At 36.4% G+C, this 17,131-nt stretch overlaps 1 protein-coding gene across 2 annotated transcripts in view; it reads right to left on the bottom strand.

Moving 5' to 3' along the window:
- The window catches only part of ITFG1 (integrin alpha FG-GAP repeat containing 1), a 308,578-nt gene that overhangs the window by 53,362 nt on the left and 238,085 nt on the right, over positions 1–17,131 (bottom strand). Inside the window, exons 13-15 of one of the 2 annotated variants that reach the window (XM_088830526.1) lie at positions 12,676–12,719; positions 5,443–5,521; positions 638–2,979 (exon numbers count right to left, since the gene is read on the bottom strand). In XM_088830526.1, coding sequence (XP_088686652.1) covers positions 2,834–2,979; positions 5,443–5,521; positions 12,676–12,719 — 269 coding nt within the window. In that variant the 3' untranslated portion in view covers positions 638–2,833. Of the gene's footprint in view, positions 1–637; positions 2,980–5,442; positions 5,522–12,675; positions 12,720–17,131 lie in introns of those variants that run through there. The other variant, XM_055412847.2, reaches the window with a different exon arrangement.

Raw genomic sequence — 17,131 nt, 5'->3', positions numbered from 1 at the left:
GTTCAGTCGCTCAGTTGTGTCCGACTCTGCGACCCCATGCATCACAGCACTCCAGGCCTCCCTGTCCATCACCAACTTCCGGAGTTCACTCAAACTCATGTCCATAGAGTCGGTGATGCCATCCAGTCATCTCATTCTCTGTCGTCCCCTTCTCCTCCCACCCCCAACTTTTCCCAGCATCAGAGTCTTTTCCGGTGAGTCAACTCGTCACATGAGGTGGCCAAAGTATTGGAGTTTCAGCTTTAGCATCAGTCCTTCCAACGAACACCCAGGATTGATCTCCTTCAGAATGGACTGGTTGGATCTCCTTGCAGTACAAGGGACTCGCAAGATTCTTCTCCAGCACCACAGTTCAAAAGCATCCATTCTTCGGCGATCAGCCTTCTTCACAGTCCAACTCTCACATCCATACATGACCACTGGAAAAACCATAGCCTTGACTAGACGGACCTTGGTTGGCAAAGTAATGTCTCTGCTTTTTAATATACTAACTAGGTTGGTCATAACTTTCCTTCCAAGGAGTAAGCATCTTTTAATTTCATGGCTGCAATCAGCATCTGCAGTGATTGTAGTAGAAGTTCAATAAAATATATTGTGAACAACAATCCCTATTAAATTTTTTTTCTATATTTAATTTTAAGAGTAGTATTTGGTAGGTTTAAATTTGCATAAAATTTACCTTGTTTTTTTTTTAAAAAAAAAGCACTAAAAGTAGTAAATAATTATGAAAATGTAACAAATAGGAAGTGAATCTCTTGAAATCTTGCTCTCCCAAGATAAATGTTAACAATTTGATGAGTATTTTTCTAGATTTTTTTCTATGAAGTATTCATTTAAGCACACAAAAATATATCAAATATATCTTTACTGTTATTTTCACTGTTGGGAAAAAAGAAGCAAATTATCCAGTTACTGTATCCATATATAAAACAATTTCACAGGAAACTAGAACTAAAAAGAATGAAATTTTGCCATTTGCAACAACAAGGATGGACTTTGAGGGTATTATGCTTATTGAAGTAAGTCACAGAAAGACCAATAACTGTGTTTTTACTTATATGGAGTCTAAAAAATAGGACAAACAAATACAACAAAAGAGAAACAGACTTACAGATACAGAACACAAACTAGTGGTCACCAGAGGGATGTCGAGAAGGAAAGGCAACCCACTCCAGTATTCTTGCGTGGAGAATCCCATGGACAGAGGAGCCTGGTGGGCTATAGTTCATGGGGTCACAAGAGTCGGACACAACTTAGCAACTAAACCGCCATCACCACCAGAGGGAAGAGCAATGAGGTGACGGGCAATAGAGGGGATGGGAATTAAGAGTTAAGAACAACTAGGTATAAAGTAAATAAGATACACGGATATAATGTTCAGCACAGGAAATATAACCAATAATTTATAACAACTTTAAATGAAATATAACCTATAAAAATACTGAATAACTATATTGTACTCCTGAAATTAATATAACCGTATGTCAAGTATACTTCAATTAAAAAAATTAGGACTAGCTATATGGACATGGAAAGATTTAAATAATATATTATTGTATAAAAAAAAAGAAGACAAGACTTTAAAAAACTGATCTACTGTTATGAAAACAGATTTTCCCCATTTTAAAACATCAGTGCATTCCTGTGATAATCACCTGATTGATGGTCTTAAATTCTTTCAAAATACAAATGTAATTAAATGAGTAGTATTTTTTATAGCATTTTTGATTGATAGTTTGCAAGTGGGCTAAATTTTCGGTTTTAGATATGCTGACTTTTTATCGTTGTTGCTGCTCAGTCAGTAAGTCGTGTCTGAGTCCTTGTGATCCCATGGTCTGCAGAATGCCAAGCTCCTCTGCCCTCCACTGTCTCCTGGAGTTTGTTCAAATTCATGCCCACTGAGTTGATGTGGCTATCTAACCACCTCTTCCTTTGCTGCCCCTTTCTCCTTTTTCCTTCAGTCTTTCCCCGCATCATGGTCTTTTCCAACAAGTTGGCTCTTCACATCAGGTGGCCAGAGTATTGGAGTTTCAGGTTCAGCATCAGGCCTTCCAATGAATATTCAGGGTTGATTTCCTGTATGATTAACTGGTTTGATCTCCTTGCAGTTCAAGAGATGCTCAAGAGTCTTCTCCAGCACCACAAATGGGAAGCATTAATTCTTCAGTGCTCAGCCTTCGTTGCTCTTCTGCTTCTGTTAGGTCCTTGCTGTTTCTGTCCTTTATTGAGCCCATCTTTGCATGAACTGTTCCCTTAGTAGCTCCAATTTTCTTGAAGAGATCTCTAGTCTTCCCCATTCTATTGTTTTCCTCTATTTCTTTGCATTAGGCCTGTTTATTTCTCCTTGCTATTCTCTGGAACTCTGCAGTCAGTTGGGTATATCTTTTTTCTCCCTTGCTTTTGGCTTCTCTTCTTTCCTGAGCTATTGGTAAAGCCTCCTCAAACAATCACTTTGCCTTCTTGCATTTATTTCTTTTTCTTTGGGATGGCTTTGGTCAGTGCCTCCTGTATAATGTTACATAGCTCCATACATAGTTCTTCAGGAACTCTGTCTACCAGATCTAATCCCTTGAATCTATTTGTCACCTCCACTATATAAATGAAAGGGATTTAATTTAGGTCATACCCGAATGGCTTAGTGCTCTTCCCGCTTTCTTCAATTTAATGATGAATTTTGCAATAAGGAGCTCATGACCTGAGCCACAATCAGTTCCAGGTCTTGATTTTGCTGATTTTATATAAAGCTTCTCCATCTTCAGCTGCAAATAACATAATCAATCTGATTTCTGTATTGCCTACCTGGTGATAGCCATGTGTAGAGTCATCTTTTGGCTTATAGAATAAGTGTATTTGCTATGATCAGCATGTTCTCTTGACAAAACTCTGTTATTCTTTGTCCTGCTTCATTTTGTGCTCCATGGTCAAACTTGCTTGTTATTCTGGGTATCTCTTGACTTACTACTTTTGCATTCCAATCCCCTATGATGAAAAGGACACCAAAGGACATTTAGTTTTAGTTCTAGAAACTGATGTAGGTCTTCAGAGAACTGGTCAACTTCAGTCTCTTCGGTATTAATGGCTGGGGCATAGACTTGTGATGCTGATTGTGATGCTGAATGGTTTGCCTTGGAAATGAACCGAGATCATTCTGTTATTTTTGAGACTGCACCCAAGGACTATGTTTAGGACTCTTTTGTTGACTCTGAGGCCTACTCCATTTCTTCTAAGGGATTCTGGCCCACAGTAGTAGATACAATGGTCCCCCGAATTAAATTCGTCCATTTTCATCCATTTTAGTTCACTGATTTTAAGATGCTGATGTTCCCTCTTGCCATGCGTGACCACATCCCATTTACCTTGTTTAACGGACCTAATGTTCCAGGTTCCTATGCAGTATTGTTTTTACAGCATTGAACTGTATTTTCACCACCATCATTTTCACATCCACAACTGACATTCTTTCCGCTTTGGCCCAGTTGTTTCATTCTTTCTGGAACTATTAGTAATTGCCCTATGCTCTTCCCTAGTAGCATACTGTAAACCTTCTGACCTGGAGCCTCATCTTCTGATATCCTATCTGTTTGCTTTTTGATATTATTCATGGGGTTCTCATGGCAAGACTACTGGAGTGGATTGCCATTTCCTCCTCCAGTGAAGCATGTTTTGTCAGAACTCTTCACTGTGACCCATCCGTCTTGGGTGGCCCTGCACAGCATGGGTCACAGTTTCATTGAGTTATGCCAGCCCCTTTACCATGACAAGGCTGTGATCCATACAGAAGTAGCTTTGTAAACTAGCTATAAAATTATATTAGCTTTATGAAGTTATATTATCTTCATAACATGAATGAATAACTTCATCTTTTTCTGCATTCTGAAACATTTAATCTAGAACTAAAATTATCAGCATCTTGAAAGTCTAAAAGAAGGACTTCCCTGGTGGTGCAGTGGTTGAGAATCTGCCTTCTGGTGCAGGGGACATGGGTTCAATCCATGATCATGGAATCAGGATCCCACATGCTGTGGGGCAGCTGTGACACAATCACAGAGCCAGTGCTCTCTGGAGCATGTGCACCACAGTGTGCCATAACCAAGGCTCAATGCAGGCAAAAGTAAAATAAATATTTTTTAAAAAAGAAAGTCTAAAAGAGTTAACTGATAAAAAATAAAACCAGTTTGTCTTGGAATCCGTTGTACAGTTTAATATACGTATGTTTTAAAGTGTAAATAAGTAATTTGTTCAAATCATCTATATCCAGATTTATTTTAAGTTTCTTTGACTGACAGTGGTATATCAACATATTTGACTATACAATTGACTCTTGAATAACACAAGTTTGAACTGCTCAGGTCTGCTCGTATGCATATTTTTCTCAATAGTAAATACTACGGTATTACATAATTCACACTTGGCTGAATTGAAGGATATGGAGGAATTAGGCTCAACTATAGATTATAGGCAGATTTTCAACTGCACAGAGGGTTGGTGCACCTAACCTCCCGTGTTGTTCAAGGGTAAACTGTAATTGAGTTTGTCAATTTCTCCTTGAATTTTTCAGTTTTAGTTTTATGGAATGTTTCTGTGCTGATGAAGTAGCATGATGACAGTGTTAAATGTGTACAAATAGCTTAAAAAGAAGTGCACTCTGGCATATTTAATAAAATTTTATAAAATGAAAATTGCCATATAATGAGTTCTTTTTTAATTTAGTTCATTTAAAAATGGAGGAGTTAACAATAACTCTGTTTATATGTACTTCTTCATGGTTAGGACTTTAGCAGTCTCAAAGAAGCATATGTGTATGTTAGGATTCCTTTTCCTTCTTAGAGAATTGAAATGTTTGGACCTTATCTCAGTCAGCTAAGCCATCTGTTAAGATCAGACATCCTTTGCTTTGTATTATTTCCCATTTGTTTCCCTTTATTCAAATGTAAAACGAGATTTTTTCTTTACAGTCACATATCAAAACAATTTACATAATATTATATAACTTTGTATAATATTCCAGTTTCTATTCGACATATGAAAAAAATGAGGATTAATCTAGTAGACTGAATTCCTAATTTTTACTTCTTTTAAGATGAGCTCTGTTAACTAATTCACCACTTCATACTTTGATCCAGATATCTCAAGTAGTCACTCCTAACCTCTATAATTTGGCTTCATACAATAGGGATATATAAAGAATTTAGTGTTAATATATTTGTCATGAGGACTTTTTGTAATCTCCTGATGTAAGTATACAGAAAGACAAAGTATAATATAAAAAGTAAAGACTTTATAAAGAGTGTGAAAACACAATGATAATTTTTGCCATTCAGTTTACTTTGTTAATATTTGGTTGGCCAAAAAGTTTGTTTGGGTTTTTCTGGAAGATGTTACAAAGTTTTTGGCCAACCCAATATATTGATTAAAGGTACTGTTATGCATATCTAGTCTTACCTGAACCATTTTTGAGATATCCATTTGCATCTACAGTTGTATACATGATGTAAGGTCCAGGTTGATTTACTCCAAAGGGCTACAATAAAAAAGAAATATTTAAGCCTTGGAAATAAGTGCATCATTGGAAGTTTCAGGCAAATCTATTACAAAATGTAAATAATTCTGTATAAAATTCTTACATATTAGATAGCAGTTAGAGAACATGTTCATAAATAGATAACCAGTGTTTATCTCTTAAAAAACCTTATATTAGTAGAAAATTCTTAACTTTAAATTATTTGATAATTTTATTTATATAGTTCATTAATTTTATTGGACAGTTCTAAAATCTAATAATATCTCTTCTTTATTACATAAAGATGAAGATTTTAGGAAGAATTTTCTTTACTACTTTTGATCCCACCTTGAGTAGTTTTATTATGACATTTCTGTTGACTATAGCATTGCTTTTCCCTTTGGGAATGAACTGGAAAAGTTTATATTTTCCCAGTAAATATAAATAAAATCCATCCATTGTAATCCTAATAGAATAAAAAATACTGATGAGTAGTTCTAAAACATTTTATGTCCCGCACTAGACTTAGAGAATACATTCTTTTCCAGTTAAGGAAAATGTAAGTTTTATCATATATATAAATGTTAAAATATATTTGGTTATGCCTCTTTTAAATTTCTATGTAAATGGAACTATACTTTATGTAGCCTTCTGTGACTGTTTAAAAAATATATTAATGTGAAACTCATCCATGATTAAGCATGTACTATAGTTCAAAGTTGTATTCTACTGTATGATTATAGCATAAATATTTTTCATTCTTTTGTTGATCAACACTTGTTTCCATTTTTTTTGCCATGATAAACATGGCATTCTTATGTATGTCACCCAATTCATAAATGCAAACATTTATCACTTCTCCTAGCTGTAAATTACTTCACATGCTTAGTAACAAACATCACTAATGTGATATACACTTCTTAACACAAAATATTTCATCTCTTATGGCTTTGTTTCTTTGGAATGGTGAATGCCCTTTAATATTTTAAACCTGTCTCACTGCAGTGAGGCTTGGAGATAATACTTGTGAGACTATATTTATCACAGTGTTGTAACCTCAGATTCATTTTATTACCCATGGTCTAGTTTATGCACTGGAAGACTAGTATCTTAGGCTATAAGTACTGTATTTTGTGAACCTTCCCAATTAAATTCTTGAATATTTTTTTCTAATCCACATTTGGAAATGTCATACTCCTATCTATAATATCTTATTTAACAGATTTTTAAAGTTTTTTCTTTTGTCCTACAGTCAATTGAAAAAAATCATATAAGCAAGTCTCTGTTATGAGTCCGAAAGCTGAACTTAACTTCCCACCATGCACCAGTCACTCTGACATTGAAAAACAAGAATCCAGAAATCTAGACATGATTCCTCCATACAACGGTTCTCAAAGTGTGGTGCAAGGACCCCTGGAGTCCAAAAACCCCATTGGTAAAAAGTGTGGGTAATTAGCAGCAACACTAAGGAACAAAATAGCAAAATGGCAGACATAAATCTACCTTTCTAGTAATTATATTAAATGTAAATAGATTAAACACTGCTATCAAAAGGCAGAGATGAGCAGGATAGAACATCATCATCCAAGTATATGCTGTCTATAAAATACACACTTTAAAAAACAAATGTTTTTACAACAAATAGTTTGAAGTAAAAGCATGGAAAAGATATACCATGAAAACAGTAACCAAATAAGAGCTGGAGTAGCCATATTAATATCAGACAAAACAGACTTTAGCATAAAAATGTTATTGGAGACAGAAAATGGGAGTTTATAATGACTAAAGAGTCAATCCTTCAAGAAGACAAAATTATAAACATAAATGTGCCTAACTGAGCTCTCAAATATATGAGGTATTGATGGTTGAAATAGATAACAATAGGGGATACTCTTAGAATTACTAATAATATACTAGTGTCATTAATGGATAGACCAATGAAGCATAAGATCCACAAGGAAACAGAAGACTTGGACAACACCAGAATAGATTCTGTAGACTAGAACACTACCCAACTTTAGCAGAATACATACTCTTCTCAAACATACAAGGAACATTCTCTAAGGGCAAACATATGCTAGACCAGAAAACAACTTCCAATCAATGTAAAAGTACTGAAATTTTTACAAAGTTTTTTCTCTGACCACAGCAGAATTAAACTGGAAATCAGTAACAGAGCCCACACACAACAAGGAGCTTCTGCGCTCCAATGAAGATGTAGTGCGGCCAAAAAACAGACAAACAAACAAATAAACAGAAACAACCACAGAAAGAAACATGAGAAATTCATAAATGAGTGGAAATTAAACAACAGACTTCTAAACAAGCAGTAAGTTACGTGACAGAGTTGGAAAAATTCACTGATAATCATAGTTTCAAATTCCACATTACAACTAACTTAAGTAACTGCCATTGCTGAATTTCGGGAAATTATTATTTAATAAAACAGGTTAACATGTATTGATTTTAATTTTTTAAAATGATTTAATAGTAATATTTAAAATTGTTACAGTTTTAATTTCAAATAGAAATATTGATAAACAAAACTCACATAAGAACAACTATTTGGAATCTTCCGAATAAGAAGTTTTGAGAACTGCTGCTCTGTACTATGAACATATTTACTCTGCCTTCCAAATGGATATGATATGACTGATACCTGAGCCTATGTGTTTGGGTTCTTACCCCTTGGGAAGCAATGCATGCTCAGCTGCTCAGCTGTGTCTGACTCTTTGCCATTCCATGGACTGCAGCCCACCAGGCTCCTCTGTCCATGAGATTTTCCTGGCATGAATACTGGAGTCTGTTGTCTTTTCCTCCTCCAGGGGATCTTCCTGACCCAGGGATTGAACATGCAACTCCTGCATTGGCAGGAGGATTCTTTACCATAGAGTCAGTGGGAAAGCTCTCTTAACCCTTATATCATAGCATTAATGTTTTAGGAATCACAGCTTATTGGGAGCAGAAGCCCAGAAGCAGAAGACTGAAATTAGAGCCAGTACTGGGAGGAACACTTAAACTGTGATTGAGAAATTGCTGGAGAATCAGTATGAACTAGTTTGAGAGTTCCTATTTAACCTGTAGAGGAGGGCAAGCTGAGAAGCACTTGTGTAAGTCACAGCTTAGGGACACAGGCTCACTAAAGTCTGAGATTTAATCAGAGGATTACAGGATGCTTTTCCTACCATAGTTTTATACTTCGCCACCACATCAATTGGGTTCCTAATAATGAGATTACAGTTAAAAGATCTGAAGACGTCTCACCCATTTAAGGGAAGTCTGTAGGGTGACACAGACAATACAGACAAAAACAAAGATGCTAGAGGAAACTTCTGTCTCTTGACAGTACAGCTACCGCAGACAGTAACACAGTCTTAACTCCTAGCAGATAAACATAAATCCTCATCATGAAGGCTTATCTACCACAGTTCCTTCCACCCAATACCTCATGTCTGGCTCTCAACAAAAATTTTAAAGCATGCTAAAAGGCAGAAAACAATGTGTGAGTAGACAAAGCAAGCATCAGAACCAGACTCAGATATGGCAGGGATGCTGGAATTATCAGACCAGAAATTAAAATAACTGATTAATATGATAACACCTCTAATGGAAAAAAATAGACAATATACAATAAAATATTGTTAATACAGGCAGAGAGATGGAAATGCCAAGAAAGAATCTAAAGGAAATGGTAGAAATAAAAAATACTGCAATAGAAATGAAAAATGCATTTGATGAGCTCATCAGTAGACTGGATACAGATGAGGAAAGGATCAGTAAGCCTGAAGATGTATCAATAGAAACTTCCAAAACTGAATTGCAAAGAGAAAAACTCATGAAAATTTGGAACAGACTATCTAAGAACTGTGGGACAATTATCAAAGGTATAACATATGTATTGTGGGACTATCAAAAGGAAAAGGGAAAAAAGAACAGAAGAAATATGTGAGGAAATAATATAAGAATTTTCCAAAATTAGTGACAGACACCAAACCACAGATTCAGGAAGTTTAGAGAATACCAAACAGGAAAAATACCTAAAAACCTATATCTATACATATCACACTCAAATCAGTAGATAATCAAAGACAAAGAGAAAATCCTGAAAGTACCCTAAGAAAAGGTGTCCAGAAATCCATGTAACACTATGATACAGTTAGAAATACTCATTTGAGGTTCACGACAGTGAATCAGTGGCGGTGACAACATTCAGGGCTGTATATTTTTCCTTAGAAATGCCTAATAGCCGAGAGCTGGGAGTGAACAAGAGAGACAGTTGGATTAGCCCAGGGGTGTAACTTTGCCAGGCAGGTAGAGTAAAAGCATAGTGCTTTATGGGAGTTAAACATAGTGGCAAAAGTGATGGTTGATATATGGTAGCTAAATAAGGAGGGAGGTACAGAAAACAAGTTGATACAGGTCAAGAAACTAACAGATTTAAAATTGAATAGGTATAGTTATAATAAGAGTGAGAGGACTGAAAAAAATAACTTTGGATTAGAGTTGATGGATGCCACTGAGATTTCAAAAGTAAAACATTTCTGGTAGATAAGGTCTATCATTAACAGCGGTAAAGAATCCACCTGCAAGTCAGGAGAAACAGGCAGCCACAGGTTTGATCCTTGGGTTGGGAAGGTCCCCTAGAGGAGGAAATGGCAACCCACTCCAGTATTCTTGCTGGGAAAATCCCATGGACACAGGAGCCAGGTGGGCTACAGTCCACAGGGTCGCAAAGAGTTAGACGTGACTGAGCGACTGAACACAAAGCAAACAAAGTGCAAGGTCTATCACATGGACACGGGAGTGAGTCGTTAAAGTTGAATGAAAATGAAGGAATCTGGATATAAAGAAATTTGGATGAGACTAATTGCTGACGTAAATATTCTTTTCTCTCTATATATATCAGACAGGTTGCCTGTAGCAGGTGGGAATATATAGGCAGCAGAACAGTATTTATTCAGTCCATAATTTAACTCAGGTGGCAAGAATATCATATGGTATGCACCTTTTCCTCTTAGTCTCATACTGGGTCATATCTAACATAACATTTTCTACTATGATCAAGTGGATCTTATATCAAAGCAATATGAAGAAGGCCCACTTTATCATGAAATAAATAATTTCACAAGTGGGCATACATTTGATATATGTAAAACTGGGGTAGTATTGGAGAAGGAAACGGTAACCCACTCCAGTATTCTTGCCTGGAGAATCCCATGGACGGAGAAGCCTGGTAGGCTACAGTCCACGGGGTTGCAAAGAGTCGGACACGACTGAGCAACGGAACGGAACGGGGGTAGTATAGTGTGTATTTGTTTCTTTTAGTTTGCCACAAAATTGTGATCTATGATATCAGTGGGGAAGGAAAATGATAGATGTGAAGGGCAGTTCAATAGGATCTGAACTTCAAATAATGAATGAGTGAATGGGAGGCAGGTATATCACCTGCAGAAAAGCCCAAAGGTGCTGGACTGCTGAGACAACCATTGTAAGAGCAGCTCTGCATGCTGCACTTGACTTACGTGACTTTCTCAATGACTCTCTTCTCCATATGATGTAAATTTAAGATATGGAGAATGCAAGCACTAGTGATCTCAGAAATATAACCTGCCTTAAGTAAACGGCCTTTTCTATTAAATTTTTCTGCTAGAACTTTGCTTGACAAGGGTAATGAAAGAGTCACATGATGGGAATAAAGTCAATCAGAGGAAAGAAGAGGAACAAAGGGTCTGAATGTTTCACAAACTGGGTAGACAATTCTTGAATAACCAAGTTAATCTTTGGCCTCCAGTCAGTCAGACTTGCACTTAATTAAAAAGAAAAAAGACATTATTTTTATTAGAGTTTCAGATTCACAGCAAAATTAAGTGGAAAGTACAAAGAATTTCCATGTAGCCTCTGCATCTCTCCTCCTCAGACCTCCCCTTCAGTATGTCCACATTTTTGATATGAAAGCAGATATGTCTGACCAGGTACTCACGTGGTACTCACAGTGGTTGTGGTGACAGACCTCCCCTTTAGGAGTGAGACAATACTCCCTGAGCTGTTTCAAGTATTGGCTGAGGATAGCTCACAGCTGAGTTCTTAACCTAAAAATTGTTCTCAGCCAAAGGGAGCTGGCTTATACAAATTATAACCCCTTCCTGGGGACTGCCTGCATGCAATGTCTGACTGAAGCAGAATACAAAGGCATGGCCCTTTTGCTTCAATCTGGGCCATCTTTGAAAAACCATCTTTGCTTCACAGCTCACAGACCAACTTCTGACAGTCTTCATTATTCCAGAGGTCTTGCTCTCAAGAAGAGTCTAGATTAAATCTTTGCATGCAAATCTCTGGGTCAGGGATTCCAAATGTTTTAAATATAGGACGTTTCCCAACCATACACAGGACGTTGATGAAACAATGCTTTAAAGTTGTGTTAAAAATATCAGGCTATAATCAGAATACCTAGTTCTGCGTTTTAGTTACACTACTTAATGGCTCTATGACTTTGGATAGTTTATTTCTCGGAGCCTCAAGTTTCCTCATCTTTAAATTCAGGATAATTCCTTTTGTAACAATGGTTACTACTACAAGGACTCAAACAAGAATATACCAACACACACACACACATACACACATGTGAATACGCTCATGCTTTTAAATAAAATGTAGTATTCTTATTACAATTTAAATGAATTGACAGTTTATTATTTTCACATTTTATTTCATGGAAACATTCTACTAGACAGCAAGTCAATATTAAGATTATACCAAAAATTCATTACTTATCTACTATATGCTTGACCCTGTGCTACGAGTGAGGTATTCAAAGATGGCATGGATCTTGACCTCAGGGGATTATAGTCTGAGAAATGCATTAAATATGAACAGATAAAGTGTGACCAAGTATTACACATGTGAAATGGCAGCAGGATATCCAGAAATGATGGGAGCTGTGGTCATTTTTCCAAGTGTATCAGAGAAGATTCATTAAGGAAATAAACCTTGAGGTGAGAAACTTTTTAGGAAAGGAACTTTATTCCTAGTAAACTTTACTTGAGCAATGAAGGACATTTTAATCACTTCTAAAAGTAACATCAATTTGATTTAACTTATAACAACTATTTTGTGTGTATCTATCATGCAGACAACTTTAACAGAAATATTTACAACTAAGAATTAAGGTTACTTACTGTTATCTTACGAGGACAGTCATTAGAACAGAGACCACTAAGAACTGTGGAAAAATTTAAAAAACTTATTATTACTGTTATAACGTAAGCTTATATTTAAAGTAAGCTCTAATTTCCCCCTAAAATCTATTAATATGCCCTACTGATTCATGATCACAAGTAAAAATCAACCCAGTTTCTTTAGATCTGAGTAAATTAAATTTCTGTTGTTCACTTTATGCCAGTTATTTCAAAAGCCTTTATTAAGCAGTCAAGCTGATGCCATTTTTTGAAATATATAGGTGATATAATTAATTATGGATATATAATATACCTGTTGGTCCTATTTCCCAGCTGGTTACCTACATTCCAAGGATGACTTAGAATCTGACAGAGAAGTACAAACCAATTAAAAGTTATACTGGAAAAAACAAATAGAACATTTAATACTTCGTATCTCAAACTAGACTGTTACCATTTATCTATTCAAATTTTCTGGGTCAAAGAATTTAGGCACCCTTGATAAATTTTACGGAAAACATAACTATATATGCCAGCAAATTTGGAAAACTCAGCAGTGGCCACAGGACTGAAAAAGGTCAGTTTTTATTCCAATCCCAAAGAAGGGCAATGCCAAAGAATGCTCAAACTACCACACAATTGTGCTTATTTCACATGCTAGCATGGTAATGCTCAAAATCCTTCAAGACAGGTATGTGAACTGAGAACTTACAGATGTACAAGACGAACTAGATTCAGAAAAGGCAGAGGAACCAGAGATCAAATTGCCAACATCCACTGGATCACAGAAAAAGCAAGGGAATTGCAGAACAACATCTGCTTCACTGACTACACTAAAGCCTTTGACTGTGTGGATGACAACAAACTGTGGAAAATTCTTCAAGAGATGGGAATACCAGACCACCTTACCTGCCTCCCGAGAAACCTGTACTCAGGTCAAGAAGCAACAGTTAGAAACAATGGACTGGTTCAAAATTGGGAAAGGAGTATGTCAAAGCTGTATATATTGTCAACTTGCTTATTTCCATGGGGTCACAAAGAGTTGGACATAGCTGAGTGACTGAACAATCACCACAAAGGATATCTGAATATTCTTTCTATAACTAATATAAGCTTTGAAACATAACTATACTACTAACACATCATGCAAACTAATTTATTTGTAAGAAGGCACACTTTATGTGCTATTAAATATTCTATATGTTATAAATTAAAGGAAAATAACTGATAATACCATTCAGTAATGAATTATATGAATAATAATTGTGATTACTGGCTAGTTTAAATATATCCATAGGAAAATGTTTCTTTATATTTATTTGTATTCCACAAATGTGAAATGATAATCATTCTAACAAAAATCTTATACTTGGGAAGGGTGTATAAAATGCAAAGGCATTAAGAAATGAACATGAAATATTTCATCACAAATGAAAACACCTGTTAATTTACTACAGAACATTTACATTAAATATGACCTGAGGAAACAGTGTAAATTTTATACCTCCAAATCAGTTTTTAATGTTTAAGTTCCTTACCCCAGCACAGTGCTTAGTTCTCACTCTCTTATTCTTAAACACTCCATAACCTTACTTCTCCCTCTCCTTTTTTAAAATTAATTTATTTATTTTAATTGGAGGTTAATTACAATACTGTAGTGGTTTTTGCCATACATTGACATGAATCAGCCATGGGCTCAACTCTAGGCAGACATTAGTACTTATTTTTCACTTGTCCTGAAATGATTTTCCTAAACCTTCATTAAAACATTATCTTGCTAAAGAGTACATTATTTACTCACAAGTCTGTCTTTGTACCAGTATGAAAGTTCTGCATATTTTTATCATGTTTTTAGGGCCTAGCCAAAGGTATTTGCTCAGTTAATGCTTGTTAAAAAAGGTAAAAGATGGATTATTCAGTAAATGGTACTGGTTAGTTGGCTACTTGGAGGAAAATAAAGTTAGGCTTTGATTCATAACATGAAAATTACACTGGGCAAAGACATAACTAATATAAAGAACTCGTATGCTTCAGTAATAAAAAGCCAACACAGTTAAAAAATGGGCAAAGGATCTGAATAGGAATTTCTCCAAAGATGATATAGAGATACAAAAAGCTCATGAAAAGAGGCTTAGCATCATTAGTGATCAGGGAAATGCATAGCAAAATCACAATGAAAGGTACACAATTCACAATATCCACAAGGTAGAAATGACCCAAATAAATGATCTGATAAATGAATCTGAGCACACTCTGGAGATAGTGAATGAACAAACAAAACTTGGTATACACTCAGAAGGAATATTATTCAACTTTAAAAAGGGAAGAAATCCTGTCACATGTTATAACATGGATGAACTTTGAGGACATTATGCTAAGCAAGCCAGTCATAAAAAGACAAATACTGTATGATACCACTTACATGAGGTATCTAAGTTTGTCAAATTCAGAGAAACAAAGTAAAATGGTGGTTACCAGGGTTCAGCGGGAGGGAAAGGGGACAGCTGTTAAATGGGTGCAGAGTTTCAAATTTACAAGATGAAAAAGTTCTGGAATCTGGTTCACAACAATATGAATATACTTAACACTACCGATATGCAGATGACACTACCCTTATGGCAGAAAGTGAAGAGGAACTCAAAAGCCTCTTGATGAAATTGAAAGAGGAGAGTGAAAAGGTTGGCTTGAAGCTCAACATTCAGAAAACAAAGATCATGGCATCTGGTCCCATCACTTCATGGGAAATAGATGGAAAAACAGTGGAAACAGTGTCAGACTTTATTTTGGGGGGCTCCAAAATCACTGCAGATGCTGATTGCAGCCATGAAATTAAAAGACGCTTGCTCCTTGGAAGGAAAGTTATGACCAACCTTGATAGTATATTTAAAAGCAGAGACATTACTTTGCCAACCAAGGTCCATCTAGTCAAGGCAATGGTTTTTCCCGTGGTCATGTACGGATGTGAGAGTTGGACTGTGAAGAAAGCTGATCGCCGAAGAATTGATGCTTTTGAACTGTGGTGTTGGAGAAGACTCTTGAGAGTCCCTTGTACCGCAAGGAGATCCAACCAGTCCATTCTAAAGGAGATCAATCCTGGATTTTCATTGGAGGGACTGATGCTAAAGCTGAAACTGCAATACTTTGGCCACCTCATGCGACGAGTTGACTCACTGGAAAAGACTCTGATGCTGGGAAAGGTTGGGGGCGGGAGGAGAAGGGGACGATGGAGAATGAGATGGCTGGATGGCATCACCAACTCTGTGGACATGAGTTTAAGTGTACTCCGGGAGTTGGTGATGGACAGGGAGGCCTGGTGTGCTGTAATTCAAGGGGTCGCGGAGAGTCGGACACGACTGAGCGACTGAACTGAACTGAACACTACCGAACACTTAAAAATGGTTAAGATAGTAAATTTTATGTTACTTTTTTTTTTTTAACCACACACACTAAAAGGTTAAGATTATAAACAAAAAAACCCATAATGAGATACTGGCTTCCCTGCTGTCTCAGTGGTAAAGAATTCACCTGCCAATTCAGGAGACCTGGGTTTGATTCCCTGGTAGATCCCCTGGAGAAGGAAATGGCAACCCACTCCAGTATTCTTGCTTGGGAAACCTCATGGACAGGGGAGCTTACTGGGCTACAGTCTTATGGGGTCGCAAAGAGTTGGACAGGACTTAGCAACTAAATAACAAATGAGATACCGTTTCATACCCATTTCTGTTGTTGTTCAGTTGCCACGTTGTATCTGACTCTCTGCGACCCTATGGACTGCAGCAAGCCAGGCTTCATACCCGTTAGAATGGTATGATCAAAAAGTCAGAACACTAATTTGGGTGAAGATGTGGAGAAACTGGATACTCATACATTTCTATGGGAATGCAAAATGGTCCAGCTGCTTTGGAAATGGCAATTCCTTAAAAAGGTGAACAAAGAATTCCCATTTAACCCAGCCATTCCATTCTTAGGTATATATCAAGAGGAATTAAAATATATCTCCACACAAAAACTTGTACATGAATGTTCACAACAGTACTATTTACAATAGCCAAAAAGTAGAAATCATCCAAACGTCTATCAATTGATGGATAAACAAAATGTGGAATATTCATATAGATATTTGACAATTCATGTGGACATTTGACAATGAAAAGGAATAAAGTTCTGATGCATGCTACATCACAGATGGATCTTAAAAACATTATGGCAAGTGAAAGAAGTCAGTCACAAAAGACCGCATATTATATGACTTCATTCATATGACATATCCAGGATAGATAAATCTATGAATACAGAAAGTAGTGGTTGCCGAGGGCTGGGGCTAGGGGATTGATGGTGGCAGCTAAAGGGTACAGGGTTTCAGGATCATATGGTGGCTCTATTTTTAGTTTTTGCTATACTGAGTGGAGTAAGTCAGAGAAAGAAACATGATATTGCTTATATGCAGAGTCAAAAA

The sequence above is a fragment of the Moschus berezovskii genome, chromosome 22 (assembly GCF_049115385.1).
Source record: "Moschus berezovskii isolate FMDL1 chromosome 22, NW_MosBer_1.0, whole genome shotgun sequence".
NCBI lineage: Eukaryota > Metazoa > Chordata > Mammalia > Artiodactyla > Moschidae > Moschus > Moschus berezovskii.
Note: the sequence above shows the minus strand (reverse complement) of the source record. Positions and strands in the feature narration are given on the sequence as shown.